This window comes from Stenella coeruleoalba (genome assembly GCF_951394435.1).
Source record: "Stenella coeruleoalba genome assembly, chromosome: 1".
NCBI classification, from domain to species: Eukaryota; Metazoa; Chordata; class Mammalia; order Artiodactyla; family Delphinidae; genus Stenella; species Stenella coeruleoalba.
In genome coordinates, this window is record NC_137169.1 from 146,769,060 (window position 1) to 146,790,551 (window position 21,492).

Below are 21,492 nucleotides of genomic sequence, written 5' to 3' on the forward strand. Positions count from 1 at the left end.
TAATATATATAACATAGTTAACCAACAAGGTCCTTGTAACGGTACTCGATATTTTGTAATAACCTATCAGGGAAAAGAATCTGAAAAAGAATATATATATTGATATATACATATATTTATATATATAAAACTGAATCACTTTGCTGTACACCTGAAACTAACACAATGTAAATCAACTATACTCCAATAAAAAATATCAAATCAACTATATCTTCAATTAAAAATAAAATCAAAACAAAGAGGAGTATAGACAAACAGACTGTGGACAATGAAAATACGAACAATTTCAAAACTTAAGCTACAAAGTCTAGCACTTACCAAATAAAACATTTTCAGATGAAAAAAGAAATTATCAAAGAAGAGTGATTTGCTGGATGATGATAGAGAGCTTAGCTGTTAAATATGATATAGAGCTTAGCTGTTAAATATGATAGCTACTAGCCATATGTGGCTACTTAAATTTAAATCAATTAAACTGAAATAAAATTTAAAATTCAGTTCCTTGGGGGCACCAGCCCCATTTAAAGTGCCCAGTAGGTACATTGCAGAAAGAAATGTCAGACAAATGCCAGGTGTGAGGACCAAATACTCTGCTAGTGGTTTCAGTTTTTCTTTTCAAGTGTGTAGACATAAACTTGGAACATTTATGGTTTCCTTTCTCTGAGGTTGAAATGTTCTTTTAACTTTATTGCATAGCTATGTGAATCGGGGTCGTGAAAGACATACAGAAGAGTCTTTCCTGCTCAGAGGCTTTTGGGTAAAAATCACTGAAAGAAGAAAGGAATCATCCTTTTAAAAAACTCAACACGCTGGGTTCAAAATCTGTTTCGTGTTTGTTATTTGAATTTATACGACGCTGACTAAACAACAAAAAAAGCTTCTTAACATTTTATCACTTTCCTGGCACATTAATACCTTTTGGGGGTGTTGTCTCTCAATCTCTTGTAACCACTGGTTCTGAAATAAACTTCAGAAACTGAAGAGGCCTGGGCAGAAGAGGAGATGAAATCAAAGCGAGGCCAGGATCAAAGGGGCAAACAGCTCTCGGATCTCAAGGTGAAAGCAGAGCCCTCGACTCCCCTCGGTTGCCTTTTCCTGGCTCTCCCTTTAATAAACACCCAGGGCTCCAGGGCCAGGCCTTAGGGCAGCCCAGAGGGGAAGAGAGTACTTAGCACTTGGAGAGGAAAGGCAGGCCTCTGTGATGTCTGGGGGAGTCAGTGACAGGAACCGTGGTGGGAAATGTGGAGGAAGCAGAACAGGATGGTGACCCCAGATGGCTCCATCCTCCCCAGCCTGGGCTGTTACAGAGCCAGTCTTGGCTCCAGAGAATAATGTTTTCTTTATGTGTCGTTTTTCTCCTGCGTTTTTACTTGTATTTACCAGCTCTCCCCCCATTATACAGGAAGCATCTCTGAAAACTGTCTTCTATTTCACCTTGCCCTTCCTTTGTGTCTATTTCAATAGGCGTTACTGACAGACCAAATATAAGTAATGGACAAAAGCGCTCAGCAAATCAAGTGGTGAGAAGCAGAGCCCACGTGTTATGAGGGGGAATCAGACCCCTGACCTCAGTGATCCTTGTCTTCCGCTAACCCTGAACTTTGCTTTGCTATTCTGTAGCTGGTAAACTGACTTGCTTTGGTAGAAGAAAGTACTTTACAGAGCTTATGTAAAAGGTACTTAAATTTCACAGATTATCTATTTGGGGAAAGAACTCACAATAATTATTTTTTAAGATATTGACAAGGATCGGGCTCTTTCCATTTTGCATTTGGAGAAACAGGTATAGAAGAATGAAAAAATGTTCGTTGTGCATTCGCAGCAGGGTAAATGAGTAAGGAATCTAGAACTTGGATTTAGTGAAAACCACTTATGATTTTTTAGGTGTTTGTCAAGCAAAAGAGAAGCAGAAAATAACTTTAGCGTGAACGTACTCCCTGGAGACCCCGTAGAGGCTTACAGATTGCTCACCTTAGTCAATGAAAAGCCCAAGAGAACTAGGAACACTGTTCCTACTGTGCAGTAACACCTCTTTTCAGATACATTACATTGCATTCTTTGCTTCAGTTTTAAAAAATTAGTTTTTTTTTTTAAATTCAGATTTTACCAGTTTTTCCACGAATGTTCTTTTTCCTTTTCCAAGGATCCAACTCAGAATACCACATTGCATTCAGTCATCAAGAAACTAGGTTTTAAAAATGAACTTATAACAATAATACAGGCACATAATTAAAAAATAATAAAGCACACCGAAGGGTATAAAACAAAGTCTCCAGCTATAACACTTCACTCCAAATTCCAACCCTGGGTTTCTACTGTCTCCTCAGCGAGGTTATTTTTTTAGGTATATGCAAGCACACACCATTAAAACTTCATTTTAGAGTGAAAGGAGGAGAGAAAGGGAAAGGATGAAATCTTATTTCAACATAGAGGATTATAATTCCACACAGACTCTCAGGAAAAGTCATCAGGAGATAATGCTCATTTAGTCAGTTTGGAGGATTATCAAGTTGCAAATTGAGCACTGCAATTTCTTACCACCAGTTTAAAAGACAGAGAAAAGACTGTCTTACGTGTTTAGATTCCTTCATCAAATCGTCACCAGGCACTCCATTCGTGTCTGCAGGTCCATTTTCCTGGCAAAACTGCAAAACAGGCCGGTTTGGGGGGCCCCTCACAAGTGAGCAGATAGCAGCAGAGGAAAGAGGCTTGGACAAAGGACTTGGGGGGGGGGGTATTTCCACACAGGTCGGAGAATGCTGATGACTCTTGACCCCTGGGCAGAGTTTCTGGGTTGCTGGGCCATCTGGCTCTTAAACCTCAGCCGGCAGCCAGCAGCCGGCAAACCTCTGCTTTCCTTGCGTGGTTGGCCTCCTGATCTCAGAGCCATAGCAGTGGAACTCGGGGTCTGCGTGGATCTGGCTCCATCACCTCTACCTATGACTGGGAACCCAATGGGCCCAATGTGCCTGGAAGAGAACAACCCCGAGACTGGAGAGGGCCAGGGGGCTTCACCCTCCTCTGAGGCTGGCAGGGGAGCTCAGCAGGGCCCCCGGGGGTCATGTCTGGAGACCAGCTCGGCACAGTGCCTTTGGAGTCATTTGGGCCTCGTCTAGATTGTGGAGTGTTTCTTGATCTGTAAAACTGGGATAGGAATACCTACTTCATAGGTACATAAGTAAAGCACAGCCTAGTACAGTGACACTATAAAAATGTTTTTTGAATTAATGAATGAAGGAGCATAGTAAAATAAGAGGGTCTGACCTCCCATCCCATACATCCTCTGCCTAAAAACCCCAATGACCTGGCTAAGGAATAAGGGAGGAAGGGAGGAGAAGGGAGAAAGAGAAAGACGGGGTAAGGGGTGGGTGCAGATGTGAGAATGGTCAGACTGCCTACAAGAGCCTCGGGGGCTGCGCAAGGGCTCTGGGACACGGTCCCCGACCCTATCCCCTCTCCCCACAGGGAGAGAATCAAGCACAGGGCTCCTCTTTGCAGCTGCTCCAAGAATCCTTTTTGCTTTGACACCTGGAAAGTCCATCCAGGACGAAAGTATCCAAGGTCTTCCTGAGGCTGTCTTGTAGCATTCTAGAATGGATAGAGACAGGGGGGGACTGTAGCCTAAGAGACCCTCCCAACTCAGAGCCCTCTCTGAGTCAGTGACAGTAAATGGTCCTGGTGAAATCAGGGCTCAGGTTCTGGGAGCAAGAAGACCCAGGCCTTTGGGTTCCTCTCCTGAGGATGTGCACTCTGGTGGAGCAGTTCCCATACTGGACCATGAGTTTCTATAAAGTGAATTCAGTGGCATCCAATTCAACAGATGTTAATTGGTGCCTTATGCATAGCGCCTTATGCATAGTAGATGTACAAAGCAGACACTCAAGACCTGAACGAGAGAAGTGGTTCCTGTTAAGTCTTTACAATCTAGGAGGGGAAGCAGATACATAAACCGTAACCACAGTACCAATCTGGGTAAAACGGGAACCTTAAATGAGGACCAAAGGGCAGAGGCAAGAGAGAGTGGAAACTTGGTGGTGCCCCTTTCATCTCCTCCCTTCCAGCTCAGACGCGTCTTGGGCATTGTTGGCTATCTGCAGAAAGGCCAGATCAGGAGTCAATAAATGAGTCTAGAAAGGCACATTCTCAACCCTGCTGTGCCTAGGGTACCCTTATTCCTAGGCCTACAGGGACATTCCAGACAAAAGGTCTCCTCCCCTCCAAGGTGAGTTTACTGCCTCTCTTTAAGGTCTCTTTATCTGCACCGCCTTCTTCTGATTCAGGATTTGTTAGGGAGGCTTGCGGAGGACAGGGGCTGGGCTGTTTGACCAACCTGGTACAGGGTCTAGCACATAGCAGGGGGGGGTAAATAAATACCTTTGCTGACGACAGACGGGGCAGCGGGCAAAGGCTCACTGACCTGGCCATGCGAGAGAGAGGCGGTCCCCGGCCCTCGCCGCCCTGAGCGGGTGACCTGACCCCAGAGGAGGGCGGTTCCGCCCGCACTCCGCCCACGCACTCGAGGGGCCCCTGCCGCCGCGCTCCCGGGGCATACCTGCTCTGGGGGATGTGGATTGCGGTGGCGGTGGCGGGGCTGGCGGGGCGGATGAACGGGGGAGGGGTCGGAGGGGGCCCAGGCCCAAGTTCACGCCTTCCTCCCTCCATCCCACGGGCAGCGGAAGCGATTATTCCCCACCGGCGTCTGGCGGGGCGGGGGGCGGGCTCGCACCCCGAAGAGACACGGGCCTCCCCGCGTCCACCCCTTTGATCGCGCCGCCACACCGGGCCCCCTCCCTCAGCCCCGGGGCCGGTATAACTAGAGGCCGTGCCCCTCCCGGCGGCGCACTGGGGTCCGGCAGCGATGGCCGCAGCTGAGCCCAGCCAGCTCCAGTTCGGGGAGATCGCCGCGCCCCCCGCCTACCGGCCCGCCCACCCCGGCGGGGCGTTCCTGCCGCCCCCGAACCCCGCGGCTGCTCTGCTCCCCGCGCGTCCCTCGGGCCCCGGTCCGGAGCGCGGCGCCCCGGTGGCCTTCGCCGGCTTTCTCGGTAGGGGTCCCGGGCCCGCGGCGCCGCCCTCCGCCGCCCTGGGCCCGCCTGCGCCCCCTAAAGGCGCGGCCGTCCCGTCGGCGTCGCAGCGCCGAAAGCGCACGTCGTTCAGACCTGAGCAGCTGCAGCTGCTGGAGCTCGTCTTCCGCCGGACCATGTACCCCGACATCCACCTGCGTGAGCGCCTGGCCGCGCTCACTTTGCTCCCGGAGTCCAGGATCCAGGTGAGCGGCCGCGGCGGGCCGGCACGTTCGCCGGTGCCACTTGCTTGACGTTGGGCAAGTTCCTTCCCTTGAGCCTCGGTGTCCTAGGCTGTAAAACCAGTACTTGCCTACGGTGATTGTGAGGCTTAAATGAAATAATTCAGCTGCACGCTCAATGACTTCTGCCTCTCATTGCTGAGGATAATAAGGGCCCCTCCGAGGAGGCTAGCTGGTCTCTTTGAAATGGTCAGAAAGTAAATCCTCAGCAGGAAGGTAATAGGAAGTATTTTCACACTTTTTCCTTATCCAGGAAGAAGGGACAGATGAGGCACAGTTGGTGTTTCCTCCTGCTGGCTCACCAAGTTGCCCCCTGGGCCCCTAGGCCACTTTCTTGGCAGGTATTCGGTCTGCAATGTGGGTTGTAAAGGATGTAACGTCTTGGGGTAAAGCCTGAAGCATGTGGAGCTTCTCGTCAGAGTTTGAAAAATCTAGCGCCAGGTGCGTTTGTTGCCTAAAGTAATAAAGACAGGTTCCTTGGTATTTGTGGGGAAATAGTGAGCTGAAAAATTTATTCATATAAGTGAATGAAGTCCACTGAGCAAAATGCCTCCTTAAATAATTTGACAAGGGAGTACACTTTCAAAACCTAATATTCTGGGGCTTCCCTGGTGGGGCGGTGGTTGAGAGTCTGCCTGCCTCTGCCTGCAGAGGACACGGGTTCGTGCCCCGGTCTGGGAAGATCCCACATGCCGCTCTGAGCCATGGCCCCTGAGCCATGGCCGCTGAGCCTGCGCGTCCGGGCCTGTGCTCCGTAACGGGAGAGGCCACAACGGTGAGAGGCCCGTGTACCGCTAAAGAAAAAAAACAAAAAAAAAAACCCTAATTTTCCAAATTCTTTTAAGGGCTATCATCTTTAAGCATAGTAGCATTTTTTTCCTAAAATTCTTAAGTGCTGCTATTTCTGTGGCCTCATTTTTCATTGCAGATGTCCCTATATAAAGTATAGCTAGAACTAGGTATTATTCCAATTTTGCATCTGGGAATGGTGAGGCCGAGAAAGCTAGGTGCTCTGATTTGTGAAGTGTTCTGTGAAAACCATAAGGTTCGGGAGCAGGGAGCCAGGGCATGTTAAACTGGAATTTATAATGAACTATGAAGGTGTAATAGTAGCATGAGGACTCCAAGCAAAAGCACTTTCTCTCTCCCCACTTCCAGGTGTGGTTCCAGAACAGGCGCGCCAAGTCGCGTCGTCAGAGCGGGAAATCCTTTCAGCCTTCAGCCAGGCCAGAGCTCTTCCTCCATCACTCTGCTTGTGAAACTGAAGCAGAATATTTGAAGCCCCAGCTGCCTCTGGAGGTAGATGTGAACTGCCTGCCGGATCCCAACAAGGTTGGAGGAGACATCTCCAACCCTAGCTCCCAAGCTCAGAATTTTGAAACCTATTCTCCTCTCTCTGAAGACATTGGTTCAAAGCTGGACTCATGGGAGGAACACATCTTTTCTGCCTTTGGTAACTCTTGAGGAGTCTGGGAGAATTCAGGATAAGTTCAGAGGAACCATGACTGACAGCCAGGGAGACACACATCAGAATACCATCCTTTCTGGCTTCCATGTTAAGGACTCATCCATGTTAACCTTGGTAATGGTTTTGGGTCATCTCTCACCTGTGAAGCTTCTTCCCCTTTTGCCCATGAACTTTTGCCCATGGCCTGTTCTTTCTTTATAGTACACACCCCCTAGGAGTTCTGGCATTTTTTACCAGTGCATCTCCAAATCTGCACTTTCATTTTGGTCTGCATACCTGCTCTTTCCTACCAGTCCTGTTGTATTTTTTTGAACTAGTTTTTCAGAACTATCTTCACAAGAACTCCTTGGTTCGACTCAGTTTCCCCTTGTGCTTAACAGCTGCTGTCTTCATATGGCTCCTCCAAGGCTTATACCCTTAGACTCATGTTAACCCAGCTCCTTCAATCCTCATCCTATCATCAAGATTTACTACTTTTTAAATTTGGCCTGACATCTTTATGCTCATTCGTAGCTCCGGTGATTCTGCAAGAGCCCCCTGCCTCAAGTTTCTCAGCTTTTAAAAAACTACTCTCTAGAAATCTGTAGTAGCCTCCAACTGCTACCAAATTATAAAAACGTTTTGGTTACCCTTCCGGATAACGGACATTGATAGCCTACAGGACCATTATGCGCATCTTCTTAGGGTCACCCATCCACGATATATATATGCCTCTGTCTCAAAGCCACTCCTTTCAGTTTTAGAACCAAATGAATAACCTGTCTCTTTCAAAACACTCTAGACCTCCCTCCTTCTGAAGGCTGTAACTTTTTCTAATCCTCATTTTGTACCTGTTACTTCAATCACTGCAGCATTACCCTTAGCACTTGTTATTGTACTTCTGTGCAACTTCAGTTTATTATTATTAAATGTTTTCCACAAATGTTTCATTGTAATTCTATTTAAATGAGTTCTGTCCTTTAGATAGCACTTAGTACAGCGCTTCACTCCATAACTGCTCAGTACATATTTTGTGGTCATGAGAAACATTTCTAAAAGAAAAGTTTCTGCAAATGTAGTTTATAAAGCCAGAAATCATGGTATCAGCAGGCCACTGTGCTGAGGAATTTAACTTGGTTAAAAGTCTATCCAGCTTGTTCAAAGTTTAGTAACATGAGTCTTCTGGTTTCAGGAGATTTCTCTTTCCCAATTTATATGATAAGAATGTATGTAAATTACTAAGTTAGCCCAGGATAAATTATTGCTTCGAGGTTTTGAGGGTTTTCAAACTCCTAAGGACAAAAGGAAACTGTTTGTATATGAGGTAATCATAGGTGAGGTTTCTCTGTAAACTGTGCTTTGGAGGCAGCTCATGAGAAGCCATGGCTGGGGCCAGGACTCAGGTTTGTCTTTTGTTTTTTTTTTTTGTAATGGATTTTTGTTTTTCTTTTGGCTATGCCACGCGACTTGCAGGATGTTAGTTCCCCGAACAGGGATTGAACCCGGGCCCTTGGCAGTGAAAGTGTGGAGTCCTAACCACCGGACCGCCAGGGAATTCCCCAGGACTCAGGTCTTGATGATTCCTAGAAGAGTCAGAGCTATGCTGAATGTCTCAGAGATCATACATGCCAGCTACCCTGATATTCATAGAGGTGTTAAATGGCTTGCACTTTTCAGAGTAGCAAATCCACTATTAAAAGCAACCAGGACATGGGCTTCCCTGGTGGCGCAGTGGTTGAGAGTCCGCCTGCCGATGCGGGGGACACGGGTTCGTGCCCTGGTCCAGGAAGATCCCACATGCCGCGGAGCGGCTGGGCCCGTGAGCCATGGCCGCTGAGCCTGTGCGTCCGGAGCCTGTGCTCCGCAACGGGAGAGGCCACAACAGAGGCCCACGTACCGCAAAAAAAAAAAAAAAGGCAACCAGGACATAGTTCAGGCTTTAGTAGCAGACTTGCCTTCTGAACCCTTAGAAGCTGTCTGAAACCAAAAATGAAATGATAAACATTAGCTCTTACCATTTTCGGTGCTTGTTATGTGCCAAACATCGTGCTTGGGGCCTGCCCCCAGGGTGGCCAGGAAGTCTCACAATCACAGAGCCCTTCCTTTGCATTTAGACTTGTGACAAGGCCAAATGAGACGACATAAATACATTCACAACTGAGAGACATAAAATAATTAACTTACAGTCCCTTGCTGGGGAGAGACGCCCGCTGGGGGAAGCGCAGGGCAGGGGCCCCGTTCTCCCCAAAGCTTGGGTCTGCAGCCAAGTGGGTGTGCGTCGCCTCCTGTCCGTGTCTGGTTCCCCACTTGCACCAGAAAATACTACAGTACTGCACCATCTCTGGATGGCTGAATCTGAAGATGTGGAACCACAGACAGGGAGGAACTACATATAGGAGGGATGACTGTGAAGTTACACAGGGATTTCCCATGGCAGGGAGGGTTGGCCCCTAAACGCCCTCCCCACACCATGTTCAAGGGTCAACTGTGTATCAGACTTTTCCTTTATTGTTAGCACGTTGTGCATCCAGTTGAAGACATCTTTCCTGCTCCTGGATTATAAAGGTATTTTCCTGGCTTGTCGTCCTACAGTGGCCTTTCCCGTTTAGGCTTTCAGTCCACCTGGACTTGACTTCTGAATATGGTGTGAGGTGGGGGGCAAGTCTCATTTGTCTGTCTGTCAAACTGTCCCAGCACCAGATTAACTTTTCAGTTACGTCAGCAACTAATTGCTTTATTTTAAAAAGTAATAGAAAAAAAAAGTAATAGAAACACTCCTACTAAAGTTAGTGAAGTACAAACCACTTCTTTCTTATCTATAGGCAATGTGAAGATTTTTGTTGTTGTTTTTTTTGTTGTTAGGGAAAGAAACCATTATAAAAAAACATTTACACTACTTTATTTCACTTAAACATTCGTGTGTCAGGATATTTTTATTTCATCATAAATGATTACTTAAATCACTGGCATAAACATTCCTGAATTTTGAATCACTTTAATTATAAATACTTTATTTATAATTTTAATTTATAAATTATAAATTTATAAATTTAATTATAAATACTTTAATTATAAATACTAAATATAAATTTTAAAAAGCTAGAAAGACAATTTCAACACATTTTACATGAAAAATTTAAAACATTTGGTCTTTATTTTCTTTCCGTTCTTACTTTTCCTGGATGTTCTCAAATAAAGATAAGCAAATGACTTAAAAAAAAAACAAAACTTGCAGTCCACTAAGGATCACATTTAAAGGAAACTTGGTAATTAGCTTATTAACTTTATCATTGCATTTACGTTGTGTTATGTTCTGCTTTCCCCAGTGAAGAGTTTAGAAAATCTACAAATATTTAAATATTGCCACAATTTTTAATGTGGGATCCTCTAAGAACAGTGATTTGTACCCCTCTCAAGCTCTTAGGAGACCCTAACTGCTAAATGTATCTATTATAGGCACTATATGTTTATTCCTCACAACTGCCATATAAGGTAGGGACTATTATTGTTTTAAAGACTACGAATTTTAAGTAGTGGTTGACAAATCACACAGCTAATAAATGACGGCCTGGACACAAATCTAGGACTAACTCAGTCCACCATTTTATTCACCACCATATAATGCCTGCTGTATTGGCCTGGCCTTTTTAGTTAGGACTAATGATAACGTGACAGGTTTAAAGGCAACTCCTTAAGCAGAATTTGTACACCCAGGTGAGTACTGTCTCATCTTTCAAAGCAATCATCATGGAGGACGATACTTTTACTCCAGTGACACTAATGTTGCTTAGAGCTCTTTTGAGACTCTTATTTGTTCATTTGTTCCACAAATATTTGGTGCCTACAAAAGGTACTTTATCAGGGCCTGGAAATAAAATGGTAAGCAAAACCAGCAACGGTCCCTCCCCTCATGGACCAAAGAGGCTAGTATGGAGACAAAAGAAGAAATATAAAATTGCAAATGTGACAAAGTGCTGGAAGGAGGGGTACAGGAAGACCTGTAGATGATGTGTTGTGGTCAAATAAAGCTTCCCTAAGAAAGTGATGCTGAAGGTAAGATCTGTAGGATGATCAGGAGTTACCAAGGTAAACGAAGAGGGAACACGGAGGTCACTGAGTGTGCAAAGGCCCTGTGGAGTAAGGAGCAGGATGGAGAAATTGTAGGGGAGGCTAGATCATACCTGGCTGTGTAGGTCTTGTAAGAGAGTTCTGAAATTGTCCCGACAGCCGTAAGACTTCAGATGGGGATAACGTGACCAGTCCTGTGTTCTAAGAGTATCGCTCTGGCTGCATCTGAGGAGAGCTGAGTGGATACCGGGAGATAAGTCAGGAAATGACTGCTGTGTTCCAGGCTAGTGATGATGGCAGCTTGGCTAAGAGTACTGGTGATAGTGTAGATGGAGAGAAGTGCATGAATTCAAGGGAAAAAAATTTTTAATTGGCAAGTTTTTTGTAGATTCTCAACGGTAGCAAGTGAATCTGATTTTAGGAACTAACAGTAATTCAGAACCAAATCTGCGTTAACACCTGATGTGCTTGCTTGCTCACTCAATCTGGCTTTGATAGTTTTCTTTGGAGCTCCAAAAATGTGTTAGGCAGTGGCAGCATCATTTAAATGAATGTACAGCTGACCCCAAATGACTACTTTGAATTATATAGATTTCTTCTTCCTTACATAAAAATAAAATTCAAATATATTCTTAGGCACAGTTCTTGCCATCAACACATGATGGCACTGAAGACACGGACAATGCTTAATTAAATATGTGCAAAATCATATATAATTTATTTTATTATTTTTTTAACATCTTTATTGGAGTATAATTGCTTTACAATGACGAGGTATAATTTAAGTGTGACAAGTTAGCCTTAAGAAATGTAAAAGAAAAAATGTAAAAAATGCTTACCTAAGTCTAGGCAGAATATATTAAAAAATAAACCCTTGGGCTTCCCTGGTGGCGCAGTGGCTGAGAGTCTGCCTGCCGATGCAGGGGACACGGGTTCGTGCCCCGGTCCGGGAAGATCCCACGTGCCGCAGAGCGGCTGGGCCCGTAAGCCATGGCCGCTGAGCCTGTGCATCCGGAGCCTGTGCTCCGCAACGGGAGAGGCCACAACGGTGAGAGGCCCGTGTACCGCAAAAAAATAAAAATAAAAATAAAAATAAACCCTTCTCTAGGTCTATATAGTAAGCCAAGTAACTTACTTGCTTAGTGTTTTCCACAGTGATGGGAAAAAAAACCCTAATGATATTTTAATTCAAAATGACTTGGTAATTAATCTGTACCGTTTTTCCTAAAAATATAACTTAGTGGAAATGATAATTTTTAAAAACTTTTTAAATGGAATACTTATCAACTTGTATTAATTAAATGAAAATGTAGATCATATTAATTTTCATAGATCAATTTATTTAGAATTACAAATATTAAGAATAAAAGATTTATGCATTTCTTAATTAACATAACAGTTTAGCTAAATATAAACTCTGCACTAAAGTTCTGCAGTGGCACAATACCAACAAAGAATATGGAAGCATTTTTAAACTATACAAAAATTTCAAATGGAAAATAATCTTGTTTCAGTTTTATTATACATTAACATATAAAAAGTCTCATTTTATGAGACATCTAAAAGAATCAAAGCCACTTCTACAGCTATATCTTAAACTCCAAATCTGAAAACAATTCATTTTATTTTGACTTTATAATATTCTATATTAAAACAGAGAAAATTCCAAATACACACTTTTTACAAGATTAACATCTTAGGCAGGGTTTTCCTTAAAAAACCAAAAACCAAAAAAGCCCACAACCAAATACAAACCTTTTTCTCCTCTTCCTAGCACTGGCTATTATATTTGTTTTCCTTATAAAATCTTTTTACTTTAAAAATTGTGTAACTGTTGGATTTTAACCAGTAATCTGGTTCAAGAGTTGTGCAAATAAACAAAAAATATGAAAATAGTGTGTTATCAGTCTTTTTCTTTTAAAAAATAAATCCCATAACAACAGCACATCTTCCCCTGAATTGACGGGAAGAGACATGCCAAATCCATTTGCTGAAATTAAGCATCTTGCAGTAATGTTTCTTTCCTGCTCCTTCATTTTCTTTCAACAGACAAACAACAAAGGTTTCTTTTATAAATTATGATAAATTAAAATATTTATTATTATAAAATGATCTATAGAACCATGTCACATTGCAAGTATATTATCATATATACTTGTAAAGTCCATATTTCCCACCTATATTCCAGTGGCTTCCTAAAAATGAGGACTTCCCGTATCTCATGATGTTATCTTTTGAAGACTGAGGTGGTGATCAACTAAATGAACTGGAGTTGTAATTTTCTAGATGGAATTTCCACATTGCCATGCATAATGCACAAAAAGACCATGTTTCTTCACGTTCTCCATTGCAGTAGTTGTCTGCATGGGTTGGGTTGAATTCATGCACGTTAAAAAGATGGTCAACATATTCTTCCATGAAATTATATTATGTTCAGACATTTTCAGTTTAAAAGTACTTGCTAATAAACATATGTAACATAAGCAGTGCTACTGCAGCTGAATAATAAAAGAAAAATAAATATAATGCTGGTCAGCAATGCTGGTTTAAGAAGCAGTACAGTATATTAAAATGCCTTATTTGGAGATTTAAATTTCCCTTGTTTTCCAGCAGTTAGGTTATTTGGTGTTGGAAGCCTATATAAAGGAAGAGAACTTCTCAAAAACAATGTCCTATGCAGTTGGAATAATTAAATCTTCTATTCAGTCTCTGTTGGTGTTATTTGCTGCAAAGGCATGTAAGTTTCCCATCTGGCTCAGGCCACTCTGAATATGTGCAACATGAATTTCTACATTATTCTGAAAGCAACTAAAGAAAGAAGAAACATGGTTAACTACATTATCTCACAAAATGAAGAAAAACAATTTTTAAAAAAGGTAGAGCTGAATTGCTGTTAGGAAATAGCTAAGATAATGACCCCAGGTAAGTAAGAAATCTTCCCTTTACATTAGCCATAATTCTACTTCAGTAGTAATTGAAAAAGTATATTTGAAAGAAGCAAAGAAGCCACAGGAGTACTGGAAAGAGAGGACGAATCTCTCTTTGGGGAAGACTTCTAAGTTGAAATCCATGCTAAACCCAAACCTAAATATTATATGTCTTCTGATTCCTTTGTATAAAAAAATCCGTCTGAAAATTCTACTCTGTCAATAGACTGGATATAACCGAAAAGCTCGTTTACAATTTATTTCAAGGATAAAAATCATATGAATACTTCATAAATATGTAAAAGTCTTAAAGCTTATACTGGAAATCACTATGAATTTAATATAAAAATAATTAGAATACATCTAATGAATTACCTGATATTAGAAGCATCTATTGTACTCTTGATATCATTTAATGAATCTGTAAGTGATTTAAATTCAAAGGAATTCAGGTCTCCTCCTTCTGCCAGACACTAAAGGAAAAAATATTTCAAAATTTAATTGAATTATAGTTTAGATACAGACAAACACCCTGTTTAATTTTTTAGCAACAAATTAGCATAGTTTGTTTAGGTGTCAAAATTAAGAAAATATTCTTAATATTTTCTCCGAAAAGTTCTCCGAAATTTACCTTAATTTGTAATAAAATAGCTGTAAGCCTGGAGATTAAGTCTGTCAGATTTTCATTTTCAACACAGGGCTGTCCTGTAGAGGAATTTGCATGCCGAACAATTTCCTGTGCTTCTTCCTCACACCTTCGTCTCATATCTGTCGGCTGATCTGCAGGCTGGAGCCCTTGGTCTGGAGCAAGCTGAATACAGATGATTAAAACATAAAATGTACATTCATAAGGCCATGATAATTTCTGTGTGTTTGTGCCCTGTTTTCAGGTTAAGATTTTTATAAATCTAGCATTTATAACAAAAATGATGCTCACTCTTACCTTAGAGGTTTTTTCTCCTCTATTTTTTTTCTGATTTGTTTTATATTTTTGGTAACTTTTAATTTTGAGATACTTTAAAACTTCTAAAAAAGAATAGAACAAAAAACTCTTGATAACCTTTTACCCAGATTCACTAACTGCTTATGGTTTACTGTTTGACTTAACATTTGATCTTTCTCTGTCTGTATATAATTTTTTTTCTCTTAACTATTTGAGAATAAGTTGCAAACACTGTGCCTCTTTACCCCTAAATACTCCAGTTTGTATTTCCTAAGTCCAAGGATATTCTCTTACATAATCACAGTGCAGTGATCACAATCAGGAATTTAGCACTATTTATAACGCCATTTTCTAACAGTCTATATTCAGACTTCATCAACTGTCCCAACACATAGCTCGTTTTCCCCCTGAAAACGTTTGGTTGTCCTGTTTCTCTAGACTTCTTTACTCTGGAACAGTTCCTCGGTCTTTCATGACCTTGATATTTCTGAACAGCACCAGCCAATTATTTTGCATAATATCCCTCAGTGTGGGTCCGTCTGTTTCCTTTTGATTAGACTAAGGTTATACACCTTTGGCAGGAACACCACGAAAGTGATGTTGAGTTCTTGTCAGCGCATGGTGATCAGGAGGCGCATGATGTTTATCTGTGCCACTACTGCTGCTGTTATCTCTGGTCACCTCGGTTAAGGTAGCCATGTGCCTCCTAATCATCCCAGAGAGCTTCCTTGGTCATTCTTGGAGCAGCACACTGCTCCACCATGGGACGTGCCATAAGTTTAGCCAACTCCCTATGTATGGGCATTTAGGTTTTTTCTAATATTTTGCGATTATCAGTAACACTGCAGTGAAGAACTTTGTCTTCTAACGCTTAAAAGTTTTTTTTAAATTGAAGTATACATAAACATATAAAAGGATACAAATCCTAAAGTGTATGGGTTAATGAATTTTCACAGATCAAACATGAGAAATCAGCATCGAGATTAAAATGGAACATCACCAGCCTCTCAGAGACCAACTGTCATCTTCCAGTATAATACTCCAAGGGTAACCACCATCCCGACTTCTAGTATTGTATGTTGGCTTTTGCTGGCTTTTGACTTTTACATAAATGGAATCATGCATTATATATTCTTTTGTGTCTGACTTTATCTGTTCAATATTTACATATGAACAAATATGTTCACATATGTGTGAGTTCATCCATAGTGTTGTGAGTAGTTGAGTTCATTCATTCATTTTTTTTTCTAAGATTTTTTTTTGACGTGAACTATTTTTTTAAAGAAGTCTTTATTGAGTCTGTTACAGTATTGCTTTTGTTTTATGTTTTGGTTTTTTGGCTGCAAGGCACGTGGGATCTTAGCTCCCTGACCAGGGGTCGAACCTGCACCCCCTGCACTGGAAGGCAAAGTCTTAACCACTGGACCGCCAGGGAAGTCCCAGAGTTCATTCATTCTTATTGCTGAGAATTCCATTGTATATTATATGTCAGTTTACTGATTCATTCTAGTATTGATGGGTATTTGGGTAATTACTAATTTCTGGCTATAATGAACAGTGATGCTATGTATATTCTAGTGTATATCTTTTGGTAAATACATGTCCACATATATTTGGTATATATTTAGAAGTAGACTTGCTTGTTCTTATTTTAAAATCAATATTGTACTTCCGTAAGAACTTTGTGAAAATTAAATCATTTTACTCCATTAGGAAATGAGCCTATCACATATGGCCTTGCGTACATAATGAGATACAAAAAGACTGGTGAGCAATCCACTTCTGCATGTTTTGTTATATGTTCTCTTGGACTGCTTGGTTTGCACCTCTTGTGGATGGTTGCTAGTCCATGGGGAGAACTCTATTTGCTAGGACACACATATTGCTAGTAGGTAAATGACAATTACCCGGAAAATAAAAATAAATGATAATGGATGGCTAAAGGAATGAGCAAAATATACTCAGAGTTTAGATACAGGTAATCACAGTTCATTTCCCTCAGTTCTATTCAAGTGGATTGATAACATCACCAATAGCAGATCTTTGGGACTTATCTATGAGGCTAGTGTCATAAAAAACTATTTAAGAATCTGATATCACAAATAGAGACGGCTTTAAATAAACCCATGCACTTATGGTCAATTAATTTACAACAAAGAGGCAAGAATATACAATTGAGAAAAGGCAGTCTCTTCAATAAATGGTGCTGGGAAAAATGGACAGCTACATGTAAAATAACGAAATTAGAACATTCTCTAACACCATATACAAAAATAAACTCAAAATGAATTAAAGACCTAAATGTAAGACCAGATACTATAAAACTCCTAGAGGAAAACATAGGCAGAACACTCTTTGACATAAATTGCAGCAAGATTTTTTTGGATCCTCCTACAGTAATGGAAACAAAAGCAAAATAAACAAATGGGACCTAATTAAACTTAAGAGCTTTTGCACAGCAAAAGAAACTAAATAAAACAAAAAGACAACCTACTGAATGGGAGAAAATATTTGCAAGCAATGCAACCAACAAGGGATTAATTTCCAAAATATACAAACAGCTTATACAGCTCAATATCAAAAAGCAAACAACCCAATAAAAACATGGGCAGAAGATCTAAAGAGACAATTTCTCCAAAGACGACATTCAGGTGGCCAACAGGAACATGAAAAGATGCTCCATATTTCTAATTATTAGAGAAATGCAAATCAAAACTACAATGAGGTATCACCTCACACTGGTCAGAATGGCCACCATCAAAAATTCTATAAATAATAAGTGCTGGAGCGGGTGTGGAGAAAGGGGTACCCTCAGACACTGTTGGTGAGAATATAAATTCGTACAGCTAGTATGAAGAATGGTATGGAGGTTCCTTAAAAAACTAAAAATAGAGTTACCATTTTGATCCAGCAATCCCACTCCTGGGCATATATCCAGAAAAGATGAAAACTCTAATTCAAAAAGATACATGCACCCCAATGTTCACAGCAGCACTATTTACAACAGCCAAGACATGGAAACAACCTAAATGTCCATCAGCAGATGAATGGATAAAGAAGATGTGGTATAATATAAGAAAAAACCAAAACAGAACAAAACAAGAAGATGTGGTACATACATACAATGGAATATAACTCAGCCATAAAAAAGAATGCAATAATGCCATTTGCAGCAACATGGATGGACCTAGAGATAATCATAAGTGAAGTAAGTCAGACAGATAAAGACAAAGATCATATGATATCACTTAAACATGGAATCTAAAAAAATGATACCAAAAAAAGATTAAAAAATGATATAAATAAACTTATTTACAAAACAGAAATAGACTCACAGACACAGAAAAGGGGACATATAAAGGGTTACCAAAGGGTTTCCCAAGGGGTGGGGGAAGGATAAATTAGCAATTTGGGATTAATAGATATACACTACCATATATAAAACAGATAAATAGTAAGGACCTACTGTATAGCACAGGGAACTATAGTCAATATCTTGTAATAACCTATAATGGAAAAGAATCTGAAAAAGAATATACATAATTATATATATAATATATATATAAAATTCAGATACATATATATATGTATCTGAATTACTTTGCTGTACACCTGAAACACTGTAAATCAACTATACTTGAAAAAAAAAATAAGAGTGGCTTTATTGGAAATATACAGCCTCTAAGAAAGCAAATGCAGGAGCACACTAAACTCATCACAATCATCTAATTCTTACCTTTCAGTAAGAAACTCAAATTTTAGGTGAACCTGTTGAACCACCTTCATATATATAATTATATGTGCATGATAATGATAACAGTAATGATAATTCACAAATAACCCTATAATCTATGTGACTGAACTTCAAGAATCTATAGTTCAATGTAAAGTTTATTTTTTTAATTTTTATTTATTTTTTAAATTGTTTTGGCCACGCCGCATGGCTTGCGGGATCTTAGTTCCCTGACCAGGGATTGAACCTGGGCCCTCGGCAGTGAAAACACGGAGTTTGAACCAGGGAATTCCCAAATATAAAGTTTAAAAAGGACCAAACAAAATTATATGCACAGCATGATCATAACTTTGTGAGAAAAAGTATGTATGGTAAAAAAAAAAAAATTAGGAGGAAGTAAACCAAAATATAGTCTTTGGGGTAGTGGAATTAAAAGAAATTATTTTTCTGGATATTTCTAAATTTCAGGAGAGCTATAATATAATCATTTGTAATTCAAACAAACAGAAAACCAACAGAATTGATAGCTCACTGTGTATAAAGCACTCTTCAATACTGATGCTGTAAGGAATAGAAATATATATAAAATATGGTTCTGCTACAGGATCTTGGCTTAATTTGGATTTTCTAAAATGTGATGTAACAGTATTAAGCTTCAGATAAGAGTGGAAAAAAAAAAAAAAGACTGGAGGTCACAATCCCCTCAAGGGAAATTCATACAAATTACCTACCTCATAGCAGTACTGTTGAACTTTATGCAAAACTTTGTTTAGGTCCTTGTTCAGTTGTTCAAGCTCTAGAACAATTGTTGCATATCTCCGCTGAAATTCAATGCCAATGGGCATGGAATATGATTTCTGAGAAGAAAAAAAAAAGTCAGATTTTGATAAATTTTTAACAATGTGATTTCAATTTCCAACAGGACATTGGACTTACTCAAAATAGACTAAAAGTAATTAAAACAGTCTGTACTCAATGTTATACTTCTTAAATGTGATAATGGTATTATTGCTATTTAGGAGATGGTTCTTAGGAGTGTCATGATGCCTGTCATTTACTCTTTTTTTAAAAAAATATATTTATTTATTTATTTTTGGCTGCGTTGGGTCCTTGTTGCTGTGCGCGGGCTTTCTCTAATTGCGGCGAGCGGGGGCTACTCTTTGTTGTGGTGCGCGGGCTTCTCACTGCAGTGGCTTCTCTTGTTGCGGAGCATGGGCTCTAGGCGTGCAGGCTTCAGTAGTTGTGGCATGCAGGCTCAGTAGTTGTGGCACATGGGCTTAGTTGCCCCGCAGCATGTGGGATCTTCCCAGACCAGGGATCAAATCTGTGTCCCCTGCATTGGCAGGTGGATTCTTAACCACTGCGCCACCAGGGAAGTCCCTGTCATTTACCTTTTAAAAAACAGAGATCGTGTGTGTGTGTGTGTGTGTGTGTGTGTGTGTGTGTGTGTGTGTGTCTATATATATATATATATAGAGAGAGAGAGAGAGAGAGAGAGAGAGAGAGAGAGAGAGAGAGAGAGAGGAGAGAGAGAGCACGAGAGAGATTAAATGAAGCAAAATTGTTGAATCTATATATATGTTATATAAATCTTTCAACTTTTTTATAACTTTATCATTTTTAAAAATAAAAAGTTGGTAAAAAATTATATATATTCATTTGAAGTGTTCTAGTTACTAAATCTCAATTGATTCTCCACCTGGAATCAATTCAATATAGCACAATGGATAAAAGCATGGGTGCTAGAATCACATTATATGTTCAAATTCCAACTCCATTATGTACTAGCTGTGTGACCTTAAGCAAGTTCCTTAATTTCTCTGTGCCCGTTTCCTCATCTTCAAAATGGGGATACAAGAACATCTACCTAATGAGATTATGGTAAAGATTAAATGAAATAATATATGCCAGTATATTACCTTCCACATAGAAAATGTTCAGTAAATATTAACTCTTATCATCACTGCTATCATTTCATATTTGCTTCCTACCAGTAAGTGTAAATGGACTTGGATTCCATTTCCTTTCCTCTCTTCATAACACCTCCAATAAACTACACTATCCATTCTGCTCCAGTTACAAATGCTGCAATGAGACGTCTTCAGTCAAGCCAAGTTTAACCACACTTCTTTTTTCAGAGGATTTCTGAGAAAGCAGATCATCACGTACCAGGGAAACAAGTACAGTTAAGAAGGGAAAAGTATACCTAGACTGATAGGGATAAATTACTAACACTAGCACTAAATCACAGTATTGTAATTGTTTAAGCTAACAGAAACCTTAGAGATCATCTTGTTCAGCCTTGTCATTTTACAGATGAGAAAACTGAAGTCCAGGAAAGTTAAATGCTTTGCTTAACAGCACACACTATTAATAATGTACCAGGCACTGTTCCAGTGTTTAACAGAATCTCACTGAATCCTTACAACCATCCCATGAGAAGGGTACTATAATTATTCCCATTTTACATATGGAGGAATCTGACGTCCATGTACCACAGCCAATAAGTGGTAAGCACACTGGATCTGAAGCTAGACTGCATCAGTCAGAGTTCCTCTGGCACTTCTCTAAGAGGTGGGTCAAAAAGGATCTTGCTGTGATTTATGTCAGTGTTCTGCCTATGTTTTCCTCTAATAGTTTGATAGTTTCTGGCCTTACATTTAGGGCTTTAATCCATATTGAGCTTATTTTTGTGTATGGTGCTAGGGAGTGATCTAATCTCATACTTTTACATGTAGCTGTCTAGTTTTCCCAGCACCACTTATTGAAGAGGCTGTCTTTTCTCCACTGCATATTCTTGCCTCCTTTATCAAAGATAAGGTGACCATATGTGCGTGGGTTTATCTCTGGGCTTTCTATCCTGTTCCATTGATCTATATTTCTGTTTTTGTGCCAGTACCACTGTCTTGATTACTGTAGCTTTGCAGTATAGAAGTGGGAATAAAAACAAAGATAAACAAATGGGACCTAATGAAACTTAAAAGCTTTTGCACAGCAAAGCAAATCATAAACAAGACCAAAAGACAACCCTCAGAATGGGAGAAAATATTTGAAAATGAAGCAACTGACAAA

General features: G+C 40.5%; 2 protein-coding genes across 3 annotated transcripts in view; one reads left to right on the forward strand and one right to left on the reverse strand.

Annotated features, from left to right (window-relative positions):
* Positions 1–4,858: 4,858 nt before the first annotated feature.
* On the forward strand, positions 4,859–7,348 carry MIXL1 (Mix paired-like homeobox; the record flags this gene model as incomplete). Of its 2 annotated transcripts, none has more annotated exons than XM_079931726.1 (2): positions 4,859–5,266; positions 6,437–7,348. In XM_079931726.1, the coding sequence occupies 2 exons, from the start codon at positions 4,859–4,861 to the stop codon at positions 6,764–6,766; spliced, it is 738 nt and encodes a 245-aa protein (XP_079787852.1). In that variant the 3' UTR covers positions 6,767–7,348. The 2 variants fall into 2 exon arrangements, with proteins under 2 accessions (XP_079787852.1, XP_079787853.1); XM_079931727.1 differs by having other exon boundaries at positions 6,461–7,348.
* A 4,878-nt stretch (positions 7,349–12,226) lies between these two features.
* Positions 12,227–21,492, reverse strand: part of LIN9 (lin-9 DREAM MuvB core complex component) — a gene marked incomplete at its 5' end in the record, with an annotated part of 110,433 nt that continues 101,167 nt past the window's right edge. Inside the window, 4 exons of the mRNA XM_079942702.1 lie at positions 12,227–13,625; positions 14,120–14,217; positions 14,376–14,555; positions 19,152–19,277. Coding sequence (XP_079798828.1) covers positions 13,520–13,625; positions 14,120–14,217; positions 14,376–14,555; positions 19,152–19,277 — 510 coding nt within the window. The 3' untranslated portion in view covers positions 12,227–13,519. The remainder of the gene's footprint in view (positions 13,626–14,119; positions 14,218–14,375; positions 14,556–19,151; positions 19,278–21,492) is intronic.